Source organism: Hermetia illucens, chromosome 4 (genome assembly GCF_905115235.1).
Source record: "Hermetia illucens chromosome 4, iHerIll2.2.curated.20191125, whole genome shotgun sequence".
Taxonomy (NCBI): Eukaryota; Metazoa; Arthropoda; class Insecta; order Diptera; family Stratiomyidae; genus Hermetia; species Hermetia illucens.
This window is the reverse complement of record NC_051852.1, coordinates 115,713,870-115,730,952: the sequence shown is the minus strand read 5'-3', so window position 1 is coordinate 115,730,952 and position 17,083 is coordinate 115,713,870. Positions and strand designations below refer to the sequence as shown.

The following is a 17,083-nucleotide window of genomic DNA, read 5'->3' as shown; positions in this document are numbered from 1 at the left end:
CACGCGCTGGCTGGATTCTACTCCTCTTATCCTTCCTGCAGAAACAACGCGCTCTATATATAAATGTTTTTTAAAGCGGAAAATCACATTAGGAGGTTTTCAGAGTCGACTTTTTTTCATTACTTAGATCGTTAGCTATCCCAGAATACGCTGCAGAAATTTCAAAGCGAAATTTGTGGTCCTATAGATTTTGAAGGCATAGAACAAATTAATTGGTGGGAATATAACAACAAAGTTGCCTTATATATAACCTGGAATCCCGATGTTTCGTATTTCGGGGTAATTCGTACAAATTTACCTGTCCGTAGAGAAAATCCCGGTAAATGTAATCAGTATTATTCTTATGCTCGGGGTCACTTAAAACGTCGTACAATTCGGACTTCGCTTAAAAGACTTGTTATTTCGTATTATTTTCAAGAGGAGGAGGAGGACTTTCTAGGAAACATAATTTCTGAATTTCAAAATCATTTTTCAGAACGAAAATCGATTACAAAGTGCATAAATTTAAAGATCACCAAAATGCTTGGGAAACTCAAATTGAACAAATTATTCAGTATAGAGAGTGAGTTGAAATTGGTAGAAATAAGCAAATTACGGAGCTACGGTTCGTGTTATATGCCAAATTGGAAAAACAATACGAAAAATTAACTTGGAAAATGTTTTTTCCGTACCATTTGAAGAAAAAAGCACCGAACTTTGTCTCGAACAAGCTCGTTGTACGGATATTCCTGGAATATCCAGATAATTCGATTGCAATGATTATTTCAATTTAAACAAATACTTTTAATTATTTGGTTTTTCGAGGATAAGAATCGAAACAATTTACATTCTCCACTTGTTCTAATTTTTATCCAATATGATTTCGACGCAGTAATCACTGTTTTGGCATTCACGGATTGTGCATTCAGCTATTAGCTATTACTAGAGCGACATGTGGTGGCGCAAAATGTCACGCGCTGCATCGAGTCAAAGTCTCAGAGGAATTTGAGATCGAAAGTGGAGTTCGCCAGAGTTGCATCTTGTTATTGGTGACATTCTTTATTCTGCCTTGTACGTGTATCAGTGGCCGCTCCGAGGGCCCTATTATCGCTGTGGTAAGTTTTGATACTACAAACTTCTAAGATGATAACTGCTGTCATGAGAACAAAGAGACAGAGTTCAGTTGGTTCAGATCTTCAGAGCCTGCCCGTAGCATTCCAAAGGAAATAAGAATGATTTACCTAGTGTCCGTAGCCTAACAATAACTAGAGCTGGGCAATCGCAAAGGAAGTGCGTGAGGGTTCCTTCCTCTTCTCCGTAGCTCGGTAGCTTCGAATTGTAGGGTATGCCGAGTCTGACGGCATGGTCTCCGCCGTAATCTTATATGCATTTGCAAGCGTCTAGTACAAGGACTCTCGCGTTCGGGTTTTGTTATAAGTGAGTCAAAACCTACTTGGCCTAGTACAGGTGGTGACCCTTCACGCTGCTTAATAGTGCAAGTAGATTCCACCCTTGACAGTCGCCAGCGGGACACAGAGTGTACCCCCTGAAGTGTTGCTAAGAGATGAGCTTCACCAGTCTGTCAACCCGCTCATTCCCCTATATGTTCCTATGACTGGAAACCCAGAGGAGGATGACCTTGAGCGTGCCGCCCAGACTGTTAAGCGCGTTTCTGCACTGCCCCACCACCCTGGAAAACGTCGTCGCTGTGTACAAGGCCTTGGCTGTTGGTCAGAATGGCTATGTTACACTTGGGGCTCAGATCATGCCCCAGCTATCGACAGGCTTTCAGTATCGCTAGTACTTCAGCTTGGAATACACTGGTGAAACTTGGGACACCATGCGACTCGGATACACTGCGTATTCGAGAAAACTTCTACTCCGACTCCACAAACCATCTTTGATCCATCAGTGAAGAATACTGTGTCATAGCCTTGCAACACGCAGCCGGTCTTCCATTCTGCCCTGGTTAGAAAGTTCACAGCAAAGTTTCTCATGAAGTTCAGCTTGCATGTGGGGTAGGGCCCAAATTTCCCGAGGAGTTTAATAGACAATGATAACTTTCGTCAAAAACCTCCACTACACTGATGACATCTGTTTGCTCTCTCACCGGGTCATGAAACTTAGCCAAATGGCTCTGGCTGGCTTATATATTTTAGAAATTATGCAAGTTCCCAATTAGTAACTCCATTAATCCGTACCAAACCGTCAGTCCTTTGACCATACAAATTATCAAGACTTTACTGTAGTACCTCCTTCTACCTGTAATATGTAACTCTGTTGCTTTCTCGTGAATGTTAATCTACTAATCTTCGTAATCCTGATCTTTCCCATACATACCAACGTACACACTTGTCTATCATATTGGTAACTATCCGCAAGCTTTATTAGCACATGCATACATATACGAGTAATATGCATTGATATACAAATAACTGAAAAAGCCAAAAACGGAAAACTAAAATGTACCTATGGAGCCCGCCTTTCATATAAGTTCACTTTATATGATGATGTCATAAGTACACATCTTAGTGTGCAATAAATTTATCTGAAATGCTAAATCTTAAATTCCTATAATCTTGTTAATAGTGCGATTGCGTTCAAACTTGTTAGCATTATGTCCGTTATTATCAGCTATACTGGTGCTAAGTTGTGCACTTCTAGAATGAACTTGAGGGGGTTTTCCGATAAATGTCTAAAACATGGTAATATACTATTGTTAACTTTATTTGTGCAGATATTGGAGCTGGATGTATTTTGAAGGCTAGGTTTCATACACCATTACGATTTTCCGGTTGGATAGGTTTCGAGAACGAGACAAGTTGGGGGCATGGCTTGAAAGCCCGGTTACTCCTATGTTTCACCCAATATCAGAAATAGAAAGATTTACACACCCCTTTCGCATGTATGGGGAGCCCGTTCCAAACTCATCGCAAAATTGCGATACTTGCCATATGTAAAGGGATTCACAGACCACACATTCTCACCAATTTCGTGGCAATTTGTTCAGCCGTTTTCGAGTAAATCGGGTATGACAGACAGACAGATATTGAATCGATTTTAAGTTTATACTGGATACGATAACGATAAATGAATTCCAGAGAGGCAAATGCAAATAAAGATTCGCCAACTGCAATGTTTGCAGCATCTTCATGAAGTCAGGAAGTACCCTTTATACCATGCCATATACGAATATCTAAACCTGCCTTTTCGTATATATGATTACTATAATATAATCCAAACTAAACGGGGAGACATTTCGTTATAAGTTCTAAGAACCAAAAGTTATCAAATCCGATCCGAGATCTCATAATTATAGATCTTTGCAAGCGGCAGTAAATGATAGTTTCCTTTCGGCAATTCTACGCCACTGTATTATGCTAGTGCAGCAACAGTTGTCACATAGCCGAGACATACACCGCATTGCAGTTCATATGAAACTGTCATCTCTTCTTATTGTGTTTACTTAACATCTGTTGCGCGTAATTAATTAGTACCTATTTCCGCAAAAAAAAACATTGCGAGTGCTCCAGTGATTAATAATGTAAGATGGATTTGCAAGGAACTGACACATTAATTGCCGCCGCTATTGGGGCGCTGGCGGCTATTTTCGTAGGCGCGTTTGTTGCGTTGCTCTTCATATGCAGACGACAACATAAACGGAAAAACTGGGATCGATTTGATAATCGGTGAGAATGCATAAACTTTATGATTCTAATGCATGCCTGCTTATATCACCATGATGTACGCTAAGGAAATTACTAACCCGATAAGAATGACAATGTGAAGTAAAGGCGATTGTCCGCAGTTGAGGTACTAACAGCATCAAAAGAAATTGTCCATTAGCAGAAGCTGTGATCCTCCTCCGGTTTTCATATGCAATTTCAGCGCTTCAGTCAAGTCGAAGACGAAGAAGAAACATGCAGACCCAGAGTTGGCAATGGCATTAAGTGATATTGGCCTAGGAAGCGCGTTGGATCAAATTTTAAATGAAGAACTTTGGGTTGATGACCATTGGGGGCTCCTCATTCCGCAATGTTTAGCTGTTTTAAGAGCGTGTCGAAGTCTTACTGAAAAGCTAGCTACCATGGCAATGGGACCGGGGATACGAGCTCCAGCTAACCGGGTAATCGAGGCAGCTAAAAGAATTCCTTCCAGAGTGGATGATGTCGGTAAGTCTTAGTATATTTTGAAAACCAATCCTTTGGTGAGCGCCCTCAGAGTTATTGGACTATTGTTTTAGATTTCAAATATTTCATATATTGTGTATGGGCAAACTCTATAAGGATGTGCATTAACTAAAGCAATACTTCAGTTCCGCCTTGAGGTTAATCTTTTTCCCCCCTTGTAGCCTTTGCTAGTCAGGATTATTTTAACTTTAACAATCCCACCGTCGCTGTTACAGTATTTTTGTGAATTTTCACATAACAATCCTTCTTCACTATCATATTGCCTTATAGAACACACGTGAAGAAATGCAGTTGGGCCAATACAAACAAGTATTATCCACTAAACTAATTGAGCAATGGTATCTTCTTTTTTTAATGGTCAGCAGATGTAGACTCCCGGATGTAAAAATCAACATTTCTTTCGAGCAAAAAGTTAATTCCTGGAATTTATCCCACTGACTGCAACATCTTGTTTTCTGCACATCTTTGATGCAGATTGTGACAATATTACTGTTTGTTCCCTGGGTAGAAATATAGGCTATATTTTGAATCTACTCGTTATCAGTGATGCTAGGAGCAAGTTCGATGGAAAGAAATGGAATTGAAACCAAGAGTCTGGGAAAAATTAATAGTATTTTGCTATTTCATTGTGATTGAGGTTGATGTGATTGCAAGTTTTACCCATAAAAGACACTGTATGCATCGTGTGGTAAAAAAATGTAACCGATTTCACACGAAGCCAACAATAACAGAGCGCTCAAAATTATGCTAATGGGAGTTCATTCTATAGTTTATTAGTGTACTGAGACGTTTCCATCTAAGATGGACAGCGTAAAATTTCCTAACATGGAAATAATCTCGCTGGAAGCCAAAAGTAGCTGTTTTCAGATCTCTCCTGCAACTCGGTGTGAATAAATCTTTTGAGACACGTGTCGTTTTTCATTACAACGATACTGGCCTCATTACCCGACGAAAAGAGAGTAGTCGGAAAAAACAGTAACAACTCGAGAAATGATTTGCTAAGTGAAAGCTGAAATTGAACAATATCCACGCCAAAATGGCAGGAAAATGGTTGCCGGGCTGAGCATGAAGTCCCATATCCCACAGAAAGCAGTTTGGATGGAAAGAGCCAAATAGTTGCACAATATTGTCTATTGTTATTGAGCAACATATCAAGAAACAAATTGATCGAATTTACTTGTCTGAGAGGTACTTAGCCTGGTCATAGTGCTCTAGGGTGTCCTAGCAAAAGCAGGTGAATTTTCCAACTTACTCGGTCCGGAACTAGCAAGTGGAGTGCAGTAGCATTGGCTAATGCTGCTATCAAAAATTGGGAACAAGCTTCCCATAATAGTAGGGAAACAAATATACTGCAGTTTATCTTATCGAAAAGTAGGAAGAATTGGAGCAGTACTGTGGGCAATCTAACTGGCCATAATTCACTAGCTGGGCATATGTTCAGAATAGGAATTCTCCAAAATGATACGTGTCCATCCTATAATGAGGAAGAGGAATTTGTGGCGTAGCAGGTTTCGCGGCATTCGAAATTTATTTCGAGTGTTGCGAATACGAGCGTCTCCACGTTTTTAGAACTCGTCACGGGAGTGGAGAGCTAGCGGTGAGAATGTGCCGTTGGTTGGGGGCAGAAGGACCGCATGGAGACGAACCGGTCTCTTCTGCCTCCAGCTATCGCCGCGAACAGTACCCAAGTCGCACGACGTCTAATAGCATTTGAATTGAAGTCAAAGTAGTATTTAAAATTGTAATAATTTACTAAAATAAATTGTACAGTAAATATTCAAGTGTCGTGCTCGCACTTACTCTTGGTCTGGGATATGAAATTGCCGTGAAAATTTATATATCGCAGACCACTTAATGTTATCTGTGATTCTGCATTTTGCGTCATTGGAGTTCTGAAAGGATATTGAGATTACATACCGCACCGTCAACTGAGAACTGCTGCGTTAAGCTCATAATTTCGCACGAAGGAAGGTAAAAACCTAAAAATTCACGAAACATTTTCAATGTGAGTGCCCCGCCTATGGACGCATAACACATCAGATTTTTGGTGCTGATATGCTACAACTGCAGCGGGTAATATCACATCCACTAACGGAAATCCTGCGATACATAAACGAATCCGGGATATTCCGTTGGACGGGCGAATCGAGTATAATGGACCACTAAAGGCTGAGTGCTCAGAGGCTTTGCCTCTGCTCATCTGAAACACACACATACTATGGTAGCCCAGAGATTGCTTTGCGCTGAAGTGGGTGTTAATGGCTACCTAACATAAGAAGCAACGAAAGGCTGCCCCCAAGGTGGTGTGCTTACGCCGCGTCTGTGGAGTATGTTGATCGACCCATTACTATGCGAACTGCAAAATTTGCGAAGACACAACCAAGCTTAAGCGGATAGTGCGGTAGCATGATCTTACAGTAAATCCAAATGAATCCACAATGGAATACTGGAATATTCGTTCAAATTTTTCAAACTTCAGAGATGTATTTTGAGGCTTAGATTTCGTATAAATTCACCATTTTTTTAGAGTTTTCGGGTGGATAGATTCGGGGACGAAACTGGTTTCACTTTATGGGGCACACCTTTTGAGCTCTCACTCCCCTTTCTTTCATCCAGTGTTAAAAATAGGACCAGTTTCGAAAAATACTAATTTCATTTCATTTAATATTGATATCCAACATTGCCATATTTGGCGAAAAAAATAGACCCTTAGAAGAGTTATTGGAAAAACTGAATCCAATTTTCACAATGCCATCTGATTCTCGGATCTCCATCTGCTTGGTAGAAAATATGAAACGATCTTGAAACGTAGGGAAAACCGGGATAAACTAGAAAAATGCTTGTCAGGATATACTGACGTCTTCTACACCGATGGCTCAAAAATAGAACATGGTTCTGGAGCATGGGTCAACCTCTCGAATAAAAACGAGAAATGGCTTTTCCATTGGGACAATATACATACTGTGATTAACGAGTGGTTGAAGGACAGGCCCAACGCAATCTGTAACAATAGTCAAGCTGTATTTAGGGCATTGTGCAGGCTATTGATCATTTCAAAAATCGTTCAGGAATGTAGAATTCGATTGAAATCTATTTCTAGTTTCAATACGGTGGAACTACTTTGGGTATTTAATTATTGTGGTATCGAGAGAAATGAAATCTTGTATGCTTCAGCAAAAGAGGGTCCAATTTCCGCAATACCCGAACCGGGACCACCAACTGAGGTATCAGTAGCATTGGCTAATATTGCTACCAAAAATTAGGAACAAAGTTCCCATAATGTCAGGCGGTTGAGCTTTGAAGCGGCTAAACACACCAAACTTTTCCTGTCAGAACCAAACAAACATACTGTAAAGTTTACCCTGTCGAAAAGCAGGAAGACTTGCAGAAGTATTGTGGGCATTCTAACTAGCCATAATTCACTTGCTAGGCATATTTTCAGAATAAGGATTCTCTAAGATGATACGTGTCCATTGTGTAAAGGGAAAGCGAGATTCACGGAACATTTCCTATGTGAGTGCCAGTTGCAGCGGGTAGCGCGCCAAGGGGGATGGTTTGAACCGCCATAAGTGACGATGGTTCCTCGACGCTCGTACTTTTGGACTGCGGCTCGAAACAAAGGCAGCTGCTTGTCGTAGAAGTGGAAACATTAGGCAGTAGACCATGGAAATTCCCATATTTTATTTCTTCGGCATAATGGCTTATAAATCCTCCAGATGCAAAGTCAGTGGCTTTTCTACCTGAGGAATATTGAAGGGTAAGATTGGCACTAAAAGATATCAAGGGTCAATCACCTCAAGCACACTGTTCGTCGGTAATTAGTTCTCCCCTCAAGGTCGACTCCGACCATCCATGATGGTCATTTCATCATCACCAATCCATTTAATTTATCACACGACGCCTCTGGAAGTCATAAATTTCTGAACATAATACCGCTTTCTGGTGGTGTTCTATTTTCCTGAAAAACCTGATTGACGAATTCACTGAGCCGCAGGGTTGGGTCCCAGTTCTTTGCTTCCAAGAGCTCAGATGCGATGTCGTCAGGTCCTGTTGCTGTTCAACACCGTCTTTCCAAAGCCAAGTATCTCGGTTGATGTACCGCTTGGTCGTTTTGTCGATCCTGGTTTTAACTTGGTTCCACGATTCCTCCACATTCTTAATGGTTGGTAATCGCACGAGATCATTTCTTTCTTCTTCTTGGGAAATCACCACCATTTATTGCGCGATTGGTCAGTGCGTTCCTCCCGCTCATAGGAAGCGCCATTGCAGTCAATGATGGCGATAAAGTGTCGACGTGTTATCAGAATATAGTCGATTTACGTTTTATAAATGGTACCAAAATGAGACAATCGTTTGATGAACTATGTATTCACAATTACAAGGTCATGGGCGTCCACAAAATCGACTATACGCAACCTTCATGGCGCGCTCTAAACCCTTTTTCCGTGGCACCTGCTGCCGTCTGCCTTTTCATACACATGACCATAAAGGGCGCCTGCAATGATGATATAGTTGTCAGCAGGCATCTTACAGGCCTTTGCATCGGGAAGTTGCTAGAAGGCTGTTTGTGGTGTGCACGCGGTGATGAAGTGAATAGTGCGATCAGCTAATATAATAGTGAGCTTCATCAGCCGGTCACCAAATCGTTCGATTTATTTAATGGCATCACGGAATCCCTCTGAGACGGCAACGCCAACACCGTATTGAGTGCGTGGGCTACCATAGTAGAGAAATTTATATCCATGCGTCAAGAACCTTTACCAATTTCTCGACGGGGCCGGGCCCGTCCTGCCGTCGACTGAAGTTACCGCCTTACCATTTTTCCGAGAGTTATGACTCAACCCGATTATTTTGTTTTTAACGGCATTGGATACATTTTCTTGATCGGCCAGTCGCAGGATCTGTCACCAAGAGAGATCAGTTAAGATAGCGGAATAACTCCAACTATACTTTATTTATATCTTTCACCATTTTGTTTTTGTTTTACTGAGGATTATTACCCTGATTTGACTTGTCGGTCTTGAATGAAGTGCTCTAACACACTTCAAGGCCCTGATCCAATGTAGATTGTTCTGCCAACGATTATTGTTATTTACTGAGGATAGTACAAAATACTTTGCCTCTAACGCTCCTACTTTATCTTTCAGTAAATGTAATTATCTTATTGACACAGTTACGAATGTCTCAATACTTCACGTGCTCAAAGACTACAGACCCTGTCCACAAAACTTTAAACTATCGGCAACAAAATCGATGCCAATAAACATTTATGGCAACAGGATGGTAGCACTAAATTTATTATCTTCGCGACGGCGGAAACCACGCAAATACCTCTCGCGTTGTCGCACTCAAGACGGGTGCCCTTCTCGATCTTAACAAACATCCAGTTCTTCCATTTTCTGATAAAGATCTTACATTGCAAGCATTTGCAAATGAATGGAAGTAATAACTGCAGAAATTACAGAGGCCACTAGGAGTAATCCTGTAGGGGAACAATTTCGACCGGCGGCTTTACCTGACTTGAGCGTGTTGATGGCAAAGAAAATTTCGCTTCTGTTTGTAGGAACAGTCCGCATCTGCATGTTACGATGGATTGCCATATCATCCATCCACAAGAGTTGCCCCTTTACCGGACGTTATATAATTCAGAATCGTAGTGAAATACCCCTTCTGCCTCTTCAGATTTTCATCATCGTGGATGAGAAGTGTACGGTTAACGTCCAATACAGAACCATCAAAATGTCTACGATCATCTGTAAACTCGTTCATAATGTGATATACAGTGTCTAAATCGAAATGATAATCGTAGTAACGGCCTTCCACCGTGGCGCGTTTACCACCGGATGGTAAAATTAGGGGAAATTGAATTGTAATTTTCGAACTGAAATTGCTTATCATTAACATCTATGTAGAAGCTGCAAATATAAAACATCCGGTTTATCACTGAGAAGCGTTTGTTGATGAAACCCATCATCAGTATTTCTATCAGATAATAGTGGATAGATTGCTTAGAAGGAAATAGTGACAATTGATCGGTACACATGAAGATGATAACTTAACTATGTGCTATGCTTTGCAACAAACTACACTTCTCCAGTATGGCATGCAAGTATGTACCGCTAAAATTAAATTGAATGGAACAAAGGGTTTACATTTGTTGGAAAATTATTGCGAGTTGGGGCAAATAGCCAAGAATGGTCAATGATGGTTATTGGGATCGCTACTCCTGTTTCTGCTTCTCTTTAAATAAAGCAAAATTCAATGGAAATATATTTTTATGTTACTGATTCAATGGCCCAAATCTATGCTTTGTTCAAGATAGCTAACTACGATCTTTCTTTTTCAAGTTCAAGCAATGTACCCACCACTAGATCCAAGGCTACTAGAGGCTAGATGTGCAGCTCTTGTTTTGGCCGTCGGACAATTAGCACTTCTGACTCAAAGTACCGGAAGCAGTAGCAAATCATGGGTTGAACAGAGTCTGCAGGATATGGATGACAATTTAACGGTATTATTCTTCTAAGCAACAGATCTTTTCTGTTGGTCTATTATACTTTTCTTCCTTTCTTATAGGTATTACGGAAAGCAGCATTAGAATTGGATGACCCAAAGCTGAGTTCTCGAGTATGATAGTGGCAACATTCCAATTTTCGATTGTTTAGCATTTATGGAACTACACAATTTATTCAGCATTATCTGAGAGTATATTTTATAAAATAAATTGCCCAGTTATTTAGTGTATTTTTAGTATATACATATATAAGTAAATTACGTTTGCACGTAACAAATTGAGATTAATTTTGAGTTTAATTTTTGGAAAATGACAAGAGAGTAGTAGTCTAAGACAGCTACAAGATAATTGTGGTTGGCAAAAGATAAGATGTGCGCGCATTGATAGAAAATCAAATGCCAGATAACTTTATGAAATAATATTCAAGCTTTGTGCGATTGCACAATCCTATACTGTGTATTATCTATCTGCAACGAGGCACTGACTCAACAGCATGCGTGATTCATCCGCCATCCTTGGATTGTCAATTAAAATCACAACAAAAAAGTATTTAGTTGCAACTAATTTCACTAGAATACACTAAATGCTATTTATTATGCGTTGTGAGCCGTATTTTACCTTCTATTTTTCGGCTATTGTTGAAGGACGACATAGAAAAAGGTATTTTCTGATTTGCGCTTTAAAAATTATGGAACGATTCATACGAATTGTTCATAAAATAATATTATTTTATTATTTAGCCATCTTTTCCAAAAAATAACTTCGGCTTAACTTTTTGAGTGTTTAAGGCAAATGATAAAGCTTCACATCAAATCGCGGAATCATCGCGGTCTTTAAAAATCATCATCAGAGCGCCCTACGTAATCTCGCATAAGTTCTTTATTTTAATTTCAATTAATAAGCAATTTTTTTTTGTTGTATAAAAACAAATGTGAAGAAAGTATTTGTACCGTTAGATTGTAGTTTCTTGCAATGATAACTTTTTGAAGTGCGTTAATTAAAAAAAATGGCAAAAGCACGTAAAATGAGTGATATTGGCCAAGGAGAAATAATTACCTTATTTCCTAAAAAATATAGCACACGACAAATACCGGTCGTTGTGGGGTTTAGTCAGTCCTCTGTAGCTGAGTTGCACTGGAAACAAGGTTCTGGAAGGGAGAGAAAGACTACATCAGCCGAAGACAAACTGATGTGGAAATTCTGTCTGCGGGATCGGTTCAAAAGTTCATCGGACATTAAAAAAGAGCTCAAGGATTCCATTGGGACAGAAATTGATGCATCGACGGTTCGTCGCAGGCTCAGAGAGGGCGGATTTCATGGCCGACGTCCCGCAAAGAACACTTTTTTAAATGGAAGAATGCGGAAGCAACGCTATTTATGGACAAAGGTCCACGAAAATTGGACACTGAAACTATGGCAAACTGTAATATTCTCCGATGAATTCCAATTTAATATTTTTGGGTCGGATGGGATGCACCACGTATGGAGGAGATCAGGTAACCGATTCAGTGGGGGTATTCAGATAACAGTACACCAGCGGGTGAGCAGGATGATCTGATGATAATTAATTGATGAAACAGTCAATGGTGCAGCCTATAAATGAATTTTGGAGGAGCATCTGATACCTTGTATTGAAGAACAATATCAGTATTTAAGTGGGGTCATCTTTCAGGACGATTCTGCAACCTTTCCAAGGTCCCATATTGTAAGTAGTATTTTTTTTTATGAGCAGCTGACTTGGCCGGGAACAGCACGGATTTAAACGCCATGGAAAACTTGTGCGCACTAATGAAGAAAAAGGCAGCTGCACAGAAATCGAAATGCCAACATGAGCTTGATTTAATCCTCTTAAGGATGTGGAATGATGAAGTTGACCTGCATATTCTGCGGAATTTTATTTCGTCAATACCAGCGAGGATTAGAGCCGTAATTTAGAAAAAAGGAGATGCAAAGAAATACTAATTCAACGTTTGAGTTTATTGTTTAGTTATTAAGTAAACAAAAAAAAATTATTGTGATACGACGCGTTTTGTGATTGATATGAAACGTAAACTAAATTTACCTATTTTTCGTAACGTAGACTAATTTTGAATAAAAGTCCCTCTTGAAAAATTGTACACCGTTTTTTTTCTCCAACAACTATTTTTAATGCAAAATATCAATACACAAAAACCCTCATATTTACTTTTTTTATCAGCTCGATATTTTTTCTCAAAAATCAAATTTCCTTACTGATCGGATTTTTTTGCTCAGTACTGTATATTAAAAGATGACTTGGTACGAGGGAGAATTAGAGCTAGAGAAACCAAGTCTTGTCGCGTCACTTTCATGCTGAACCTGTAGGTTTGCTCCCTTCGAAATTAACGACATACTCATCCATGACCTCAGTCTACTAGAACGAAAATTTTTAGAATAATTTAGATAGATTACGAAAGAGTTACAAATCAGAACGGAGTCTCGAAATATTCACGCTTTTAAAGAAGCGTCCTACAACCGGGAAATGAAAGTATTGGTCTACAAAGCCTTGATTACACTAATTTTGAGTCAAGAAATTCAACTCAGAAGCTCAACACACCTATCAACTACTAAAATCCTGCGACATCGGCAGTTAGGGGTCTCGATGGAAATTAACTTTAAATCGTTGTAAGCATACCACGACTCAGAGATGGGCAAAATCGTAATCATGCAAGTGGACATGAATTCGTGATTACACAATTAATCCCAGGCCATGGTTACGATTGTAGTCGTGTAATCGTAACCACTGTAATCATAATCACACAATCATATCTACTTATTGGCTAGTTAACTGTTTAACTAAACGCAAATCTGTGGCTTGGTTACAATGAGCAAGGGACCTAATAACTGGTTTGGTGTCAGCTGAAATTGTGTTTTCCCCCCTCGGGGAATGGTTTTTTTAGAAATAATCGCAGAAATCAATTAAATCGTTAATTTTAAGCGAGAAATGTTTTATGAAAATTTTTCGTGCAAGTAGTAGTTTTCGAGTTATCCATGTCCAAGCACGTCGTTTTTCTTCGAAAAATGCATGTTTTTAAACGATTTTTCGCAAATAACTCGAAAACAATGTATTTCATGTAGACGAAACAGAAACAAGGCACATTTAAGAACAATGAATGAATCTTTTCATTTTTCTGTAAGTGCAATATGGGTTGAGTTAAAGCTCGTTAAACGTAAATTCGAAACTATTAACGAAAGTATATAAATGCTCTCTGGTCCGAGAGCTACTGATGTGTAGAATAATGTATCAAATGTTCAGCCCGATCGGTTCAATAGAATTTTAGTTGTACTTCACACCAGTTGACAAAAAATTAATTTCGAGAAAAACGCTTTGAAAGTTTTCGTTTTGTAGGCACGTCAACATGGCGCGTGTTATTCCATTCGCTGTAGTTCAGTAAATATTTTGAATCTCCGTGAAATATTTCCGCAGTATTCTCCCTCAACTTATCTCCTCTCAAAATATGTAAAAAACAAGAAATCGATTTCTGGAGACGGCCACATAGGAAAATCTAAGGAGGTGTGTACCACATTAGATCATCTTGAAAGCTTTATTGACGCATACTAAAAGCGATTTACACTTCATTTCAAAGGTGTCTCTGCTCACCATAAATAAGAACATAGGCGACTATAATTTGAATGACCAAGAACTGCCTAGAGGTTTCAGGAAGTAGTTTTCATAAAATGTTAGATGTGACGCAAACATACTTAGACTTTATGATTGTAACATAATCGATGCTTAAGTCGAGGTCCCTTACTTCTCAAAATTTCACAAGATGCTAACTATGAAGGTAATCTTGGGGAAAATCAGCATTAAGGAAAAGGAAATGAAAATTATGTATCTAAATTTAAAGCACTCGATGTTCGCTTATTGTAATATAATGCCATTATTGACGATGATGATTCACCTTCTATCAAGCCGTATAACTGAACTCCTAAGCCTTAATGTACTGCCTCTGCTGGAACAGCTTTTTCCCACATCTACTCGTATCATAAATTTAAAGTAGCTAAAATACGTGGCGCTTGATGCTGTCAATTACAGATCTCTAGGATTGACTCAAGCATACTGTCCAGACTAAAAATCTGAAAAATTCAATTAAGTTGGATCAGAAAATAAGAAAGTATCAGTACCTGCAGTAGGGAGACACTTAAAAGCAGCGCTCTTCAATCTACCTATTTTTATGTATTTGGCTTTGACGGTTTCGGTCGCAGGACAGGCGATCTCATCAGACGCTACCTCAACGCTTCTCCCGTCCGCCATTAAGTGGATGGCGGGCTCAGGACAACTCATTCCCAAATGAAAAATTATTATCTATTGTTTATCATAACATTAGATATATATCATTCTTCGGAATATCCTATAAAATTGGACTGTTGCTTTTCACGGCCGAAATCAGTTGGTCATAGACAGATAATAGTCCAGTCATTAAAGCTGAAAATCGGTTACGACCTCCGAATTCTTTCAGTAAAGACCCATTGACATGAAATTTAGGGTGGAGGTAGAGGGTGGCATAAGAAACAAAAGTTATATAGCATCGATGTGCGCCTTACCGCCACGGAGGGGTTTTAGTTTCGAAATAATGACCAAAATACATTAAATTTGGTTTCAGGAAGTGCAGCTGCCACTTTTCATGTTACTTCTTTGATATATTGTTCATTCGAGACAGATAAGAGTTTCTAACGAACAACTTTGATAAGACCATTTCTGTTAGTGACGTGCCACTTATGTATCTCGAATACCTTAGCCTTATGATCGACGCATCAACGAATGCTTATAAATTAAATTCAAAATAAGTGGTTGCCTTGCTTATGGCTTCCAATGTTAAACGGAGACAAAGGTTTTACATTGTGTCAGTGGTATTAGCTGATACAACCACCAAATCTGATTTCCGACAGAATGGGCATATTGGAACAATGGGTTGAATATCGGAACATCTTCCAGTTTGAAGGTCCCGCCAATTGAAGACCACGGACAAATACTACCACCAGTAAGCATAGAAGAAACAGTCCGTGCAATTCATCGGCTTAAAAATCATAAGTCGTCAGAAGCCGATGGAATTATAACCGAACTGGTTAAATAAGGAGGCACCCACTACAGCAAGCGATTCATCAAATGAAACTCAAGGTCTGAGACAGCGAATCAATTCCTGACGACTGACAACGAGGCATTAGCTGTCTCATACATAAAAAGGGAGATATCACGCAGTGCAGCAATCACAGAGGATTACGTTGCTGAGTACCATCCACAGGACATTCTCCCTTATGTTGCTAGGTCGGGATGCCCAATTATGCGTCCTTTTTAACGTGATCTTCTCAAAAGCGATCCGTAATGCTGAGGTAAATGCGAGAGGCACCATCCTTTGTAAATCCACTCAACTACTGGTTTATGTTGACGATATCGACATCATAGGAAGAACGACCCGTACAATTTGCCTTCATTCAGATCGAGCAGGCGGTGATCGGCGCGAGATCTTGGGCTGCGTTCGAGACAAGAATCCTCCGAAAATTGGTTAGTCCCTTACATGAGAATGAATGATTCCGTAGCCTAAATAACGACAAAATCTATGAGCGATACCATGACTAGGTTGTGGATAAAACCCAGCCCGAAAAGTCTATAAGTGCAACATCTACGGTAGAGAAAGAAGACGAGGCAGACCATGCCTGAGATGGAGCGCTGGCATAGGACAGGATGCCTGATAGCTTTTAGGGATATCGAATTAGCGGAGGACGTCGGCGCAAAACCGGGATGTCTAGAGTTCCTTATTAAGGCAGGCCTAGACCGGAAGCCCGTTTTTTGTGCCGTCGATGATGATCATCGCTATCCCTTTAAAGAACAGAACAAAGGCCGAAAGGAAGCTTTTATCTTAAATAATACTCTAGCCGCACAGCTTATTGTGATTGCCAAAATATATGACCTCATTACCAGTTCTCTTGTTTCAAGTTTCTAAGAATTACGTTAATATCGTACAGAATGATGTTGAGAAAGATATGAAATAAATTCCTAAAATTGACTATTCAGTTCCTCTTCATCAGTTTTCCAAAATCTTTTCCACAGGATTAGAATCTCAATAAAATGGCAAGTTCAATAACCCATTTGTCTTTCCATTAATTTATTTAAGTCCTTCCTTTTATTTGTCGTTTTTATTCAATATTTTCATTATGTATAAATACAAGAGCTTACACGCGACTTTAGTTTTCTGTTGCTGTTTTTAGTTAAATGTATGCTATCAAAAATGTTCCGATGACGAGGATGTTAAGGTTTAATTACAAAGACTTAATCTTTTCACTAAATTTGTTATTTTCCATGTTCTTTCTGTATATGCAATGGACAATCCATTTACCTACATTCATTGAGAAATTATCATTGAACGATCTTGTAATATTTTACAGC

General features: G+C 39.4%; 1 protein-coding gene across 1 annotated transcript; it reads left to right on the top strand.

The window, feature by feature from the left end:
- The first annotated feature begins 3,398 nt into the window (after nt 1–3,398).
- Nucleotides 3,399–10,967, top strand: LOC119655769 (transmembrane protein 98-like). Its single transcript, XM_038061824.1, has 4 exons — nt 3,399–3,668; nt 3,868–4,151; nt 10,517–10,677; nt 10,743–10,967. The coding sequence occupies exons 1-4, from the start codon at nt 3,529–3,531 to the stop codon at nt 10,797–10,799; spliced, it is 642 nt and encodes a 213-aa protein (XP_037917752.1). The 5' UTR covers nt 3,399–3,528; the 3' UTR covers nt 10,800–10,967.
- The last annotated feature ends 6,116 nt before the right edge of the window (nt 10,968–17,083 follow it).

Coding starts and splice junctions, on each gene's coding strand:
- LOC119655769 (XM_038061824.1), top strand. CDS start 3,529: ATGGATTTGCAAGGAACTGACACATTAATTGCCGCCGCTATTGGGGCG. Junction 3,669..3,867: donor TGGGATCGATTTGATAATCG/GTGAGAATGCAT, acceptor ATGCAATTTCAG/CGCTTCAGTCAAGTCGAAGA. Junction 4,152..10,516: donor TTCCAGAGTGGATGATGTCG/GTAAGTCTTAGT, acceptor TTCTTTTTCAAG/TTCAAGCAATGTACCCACCA.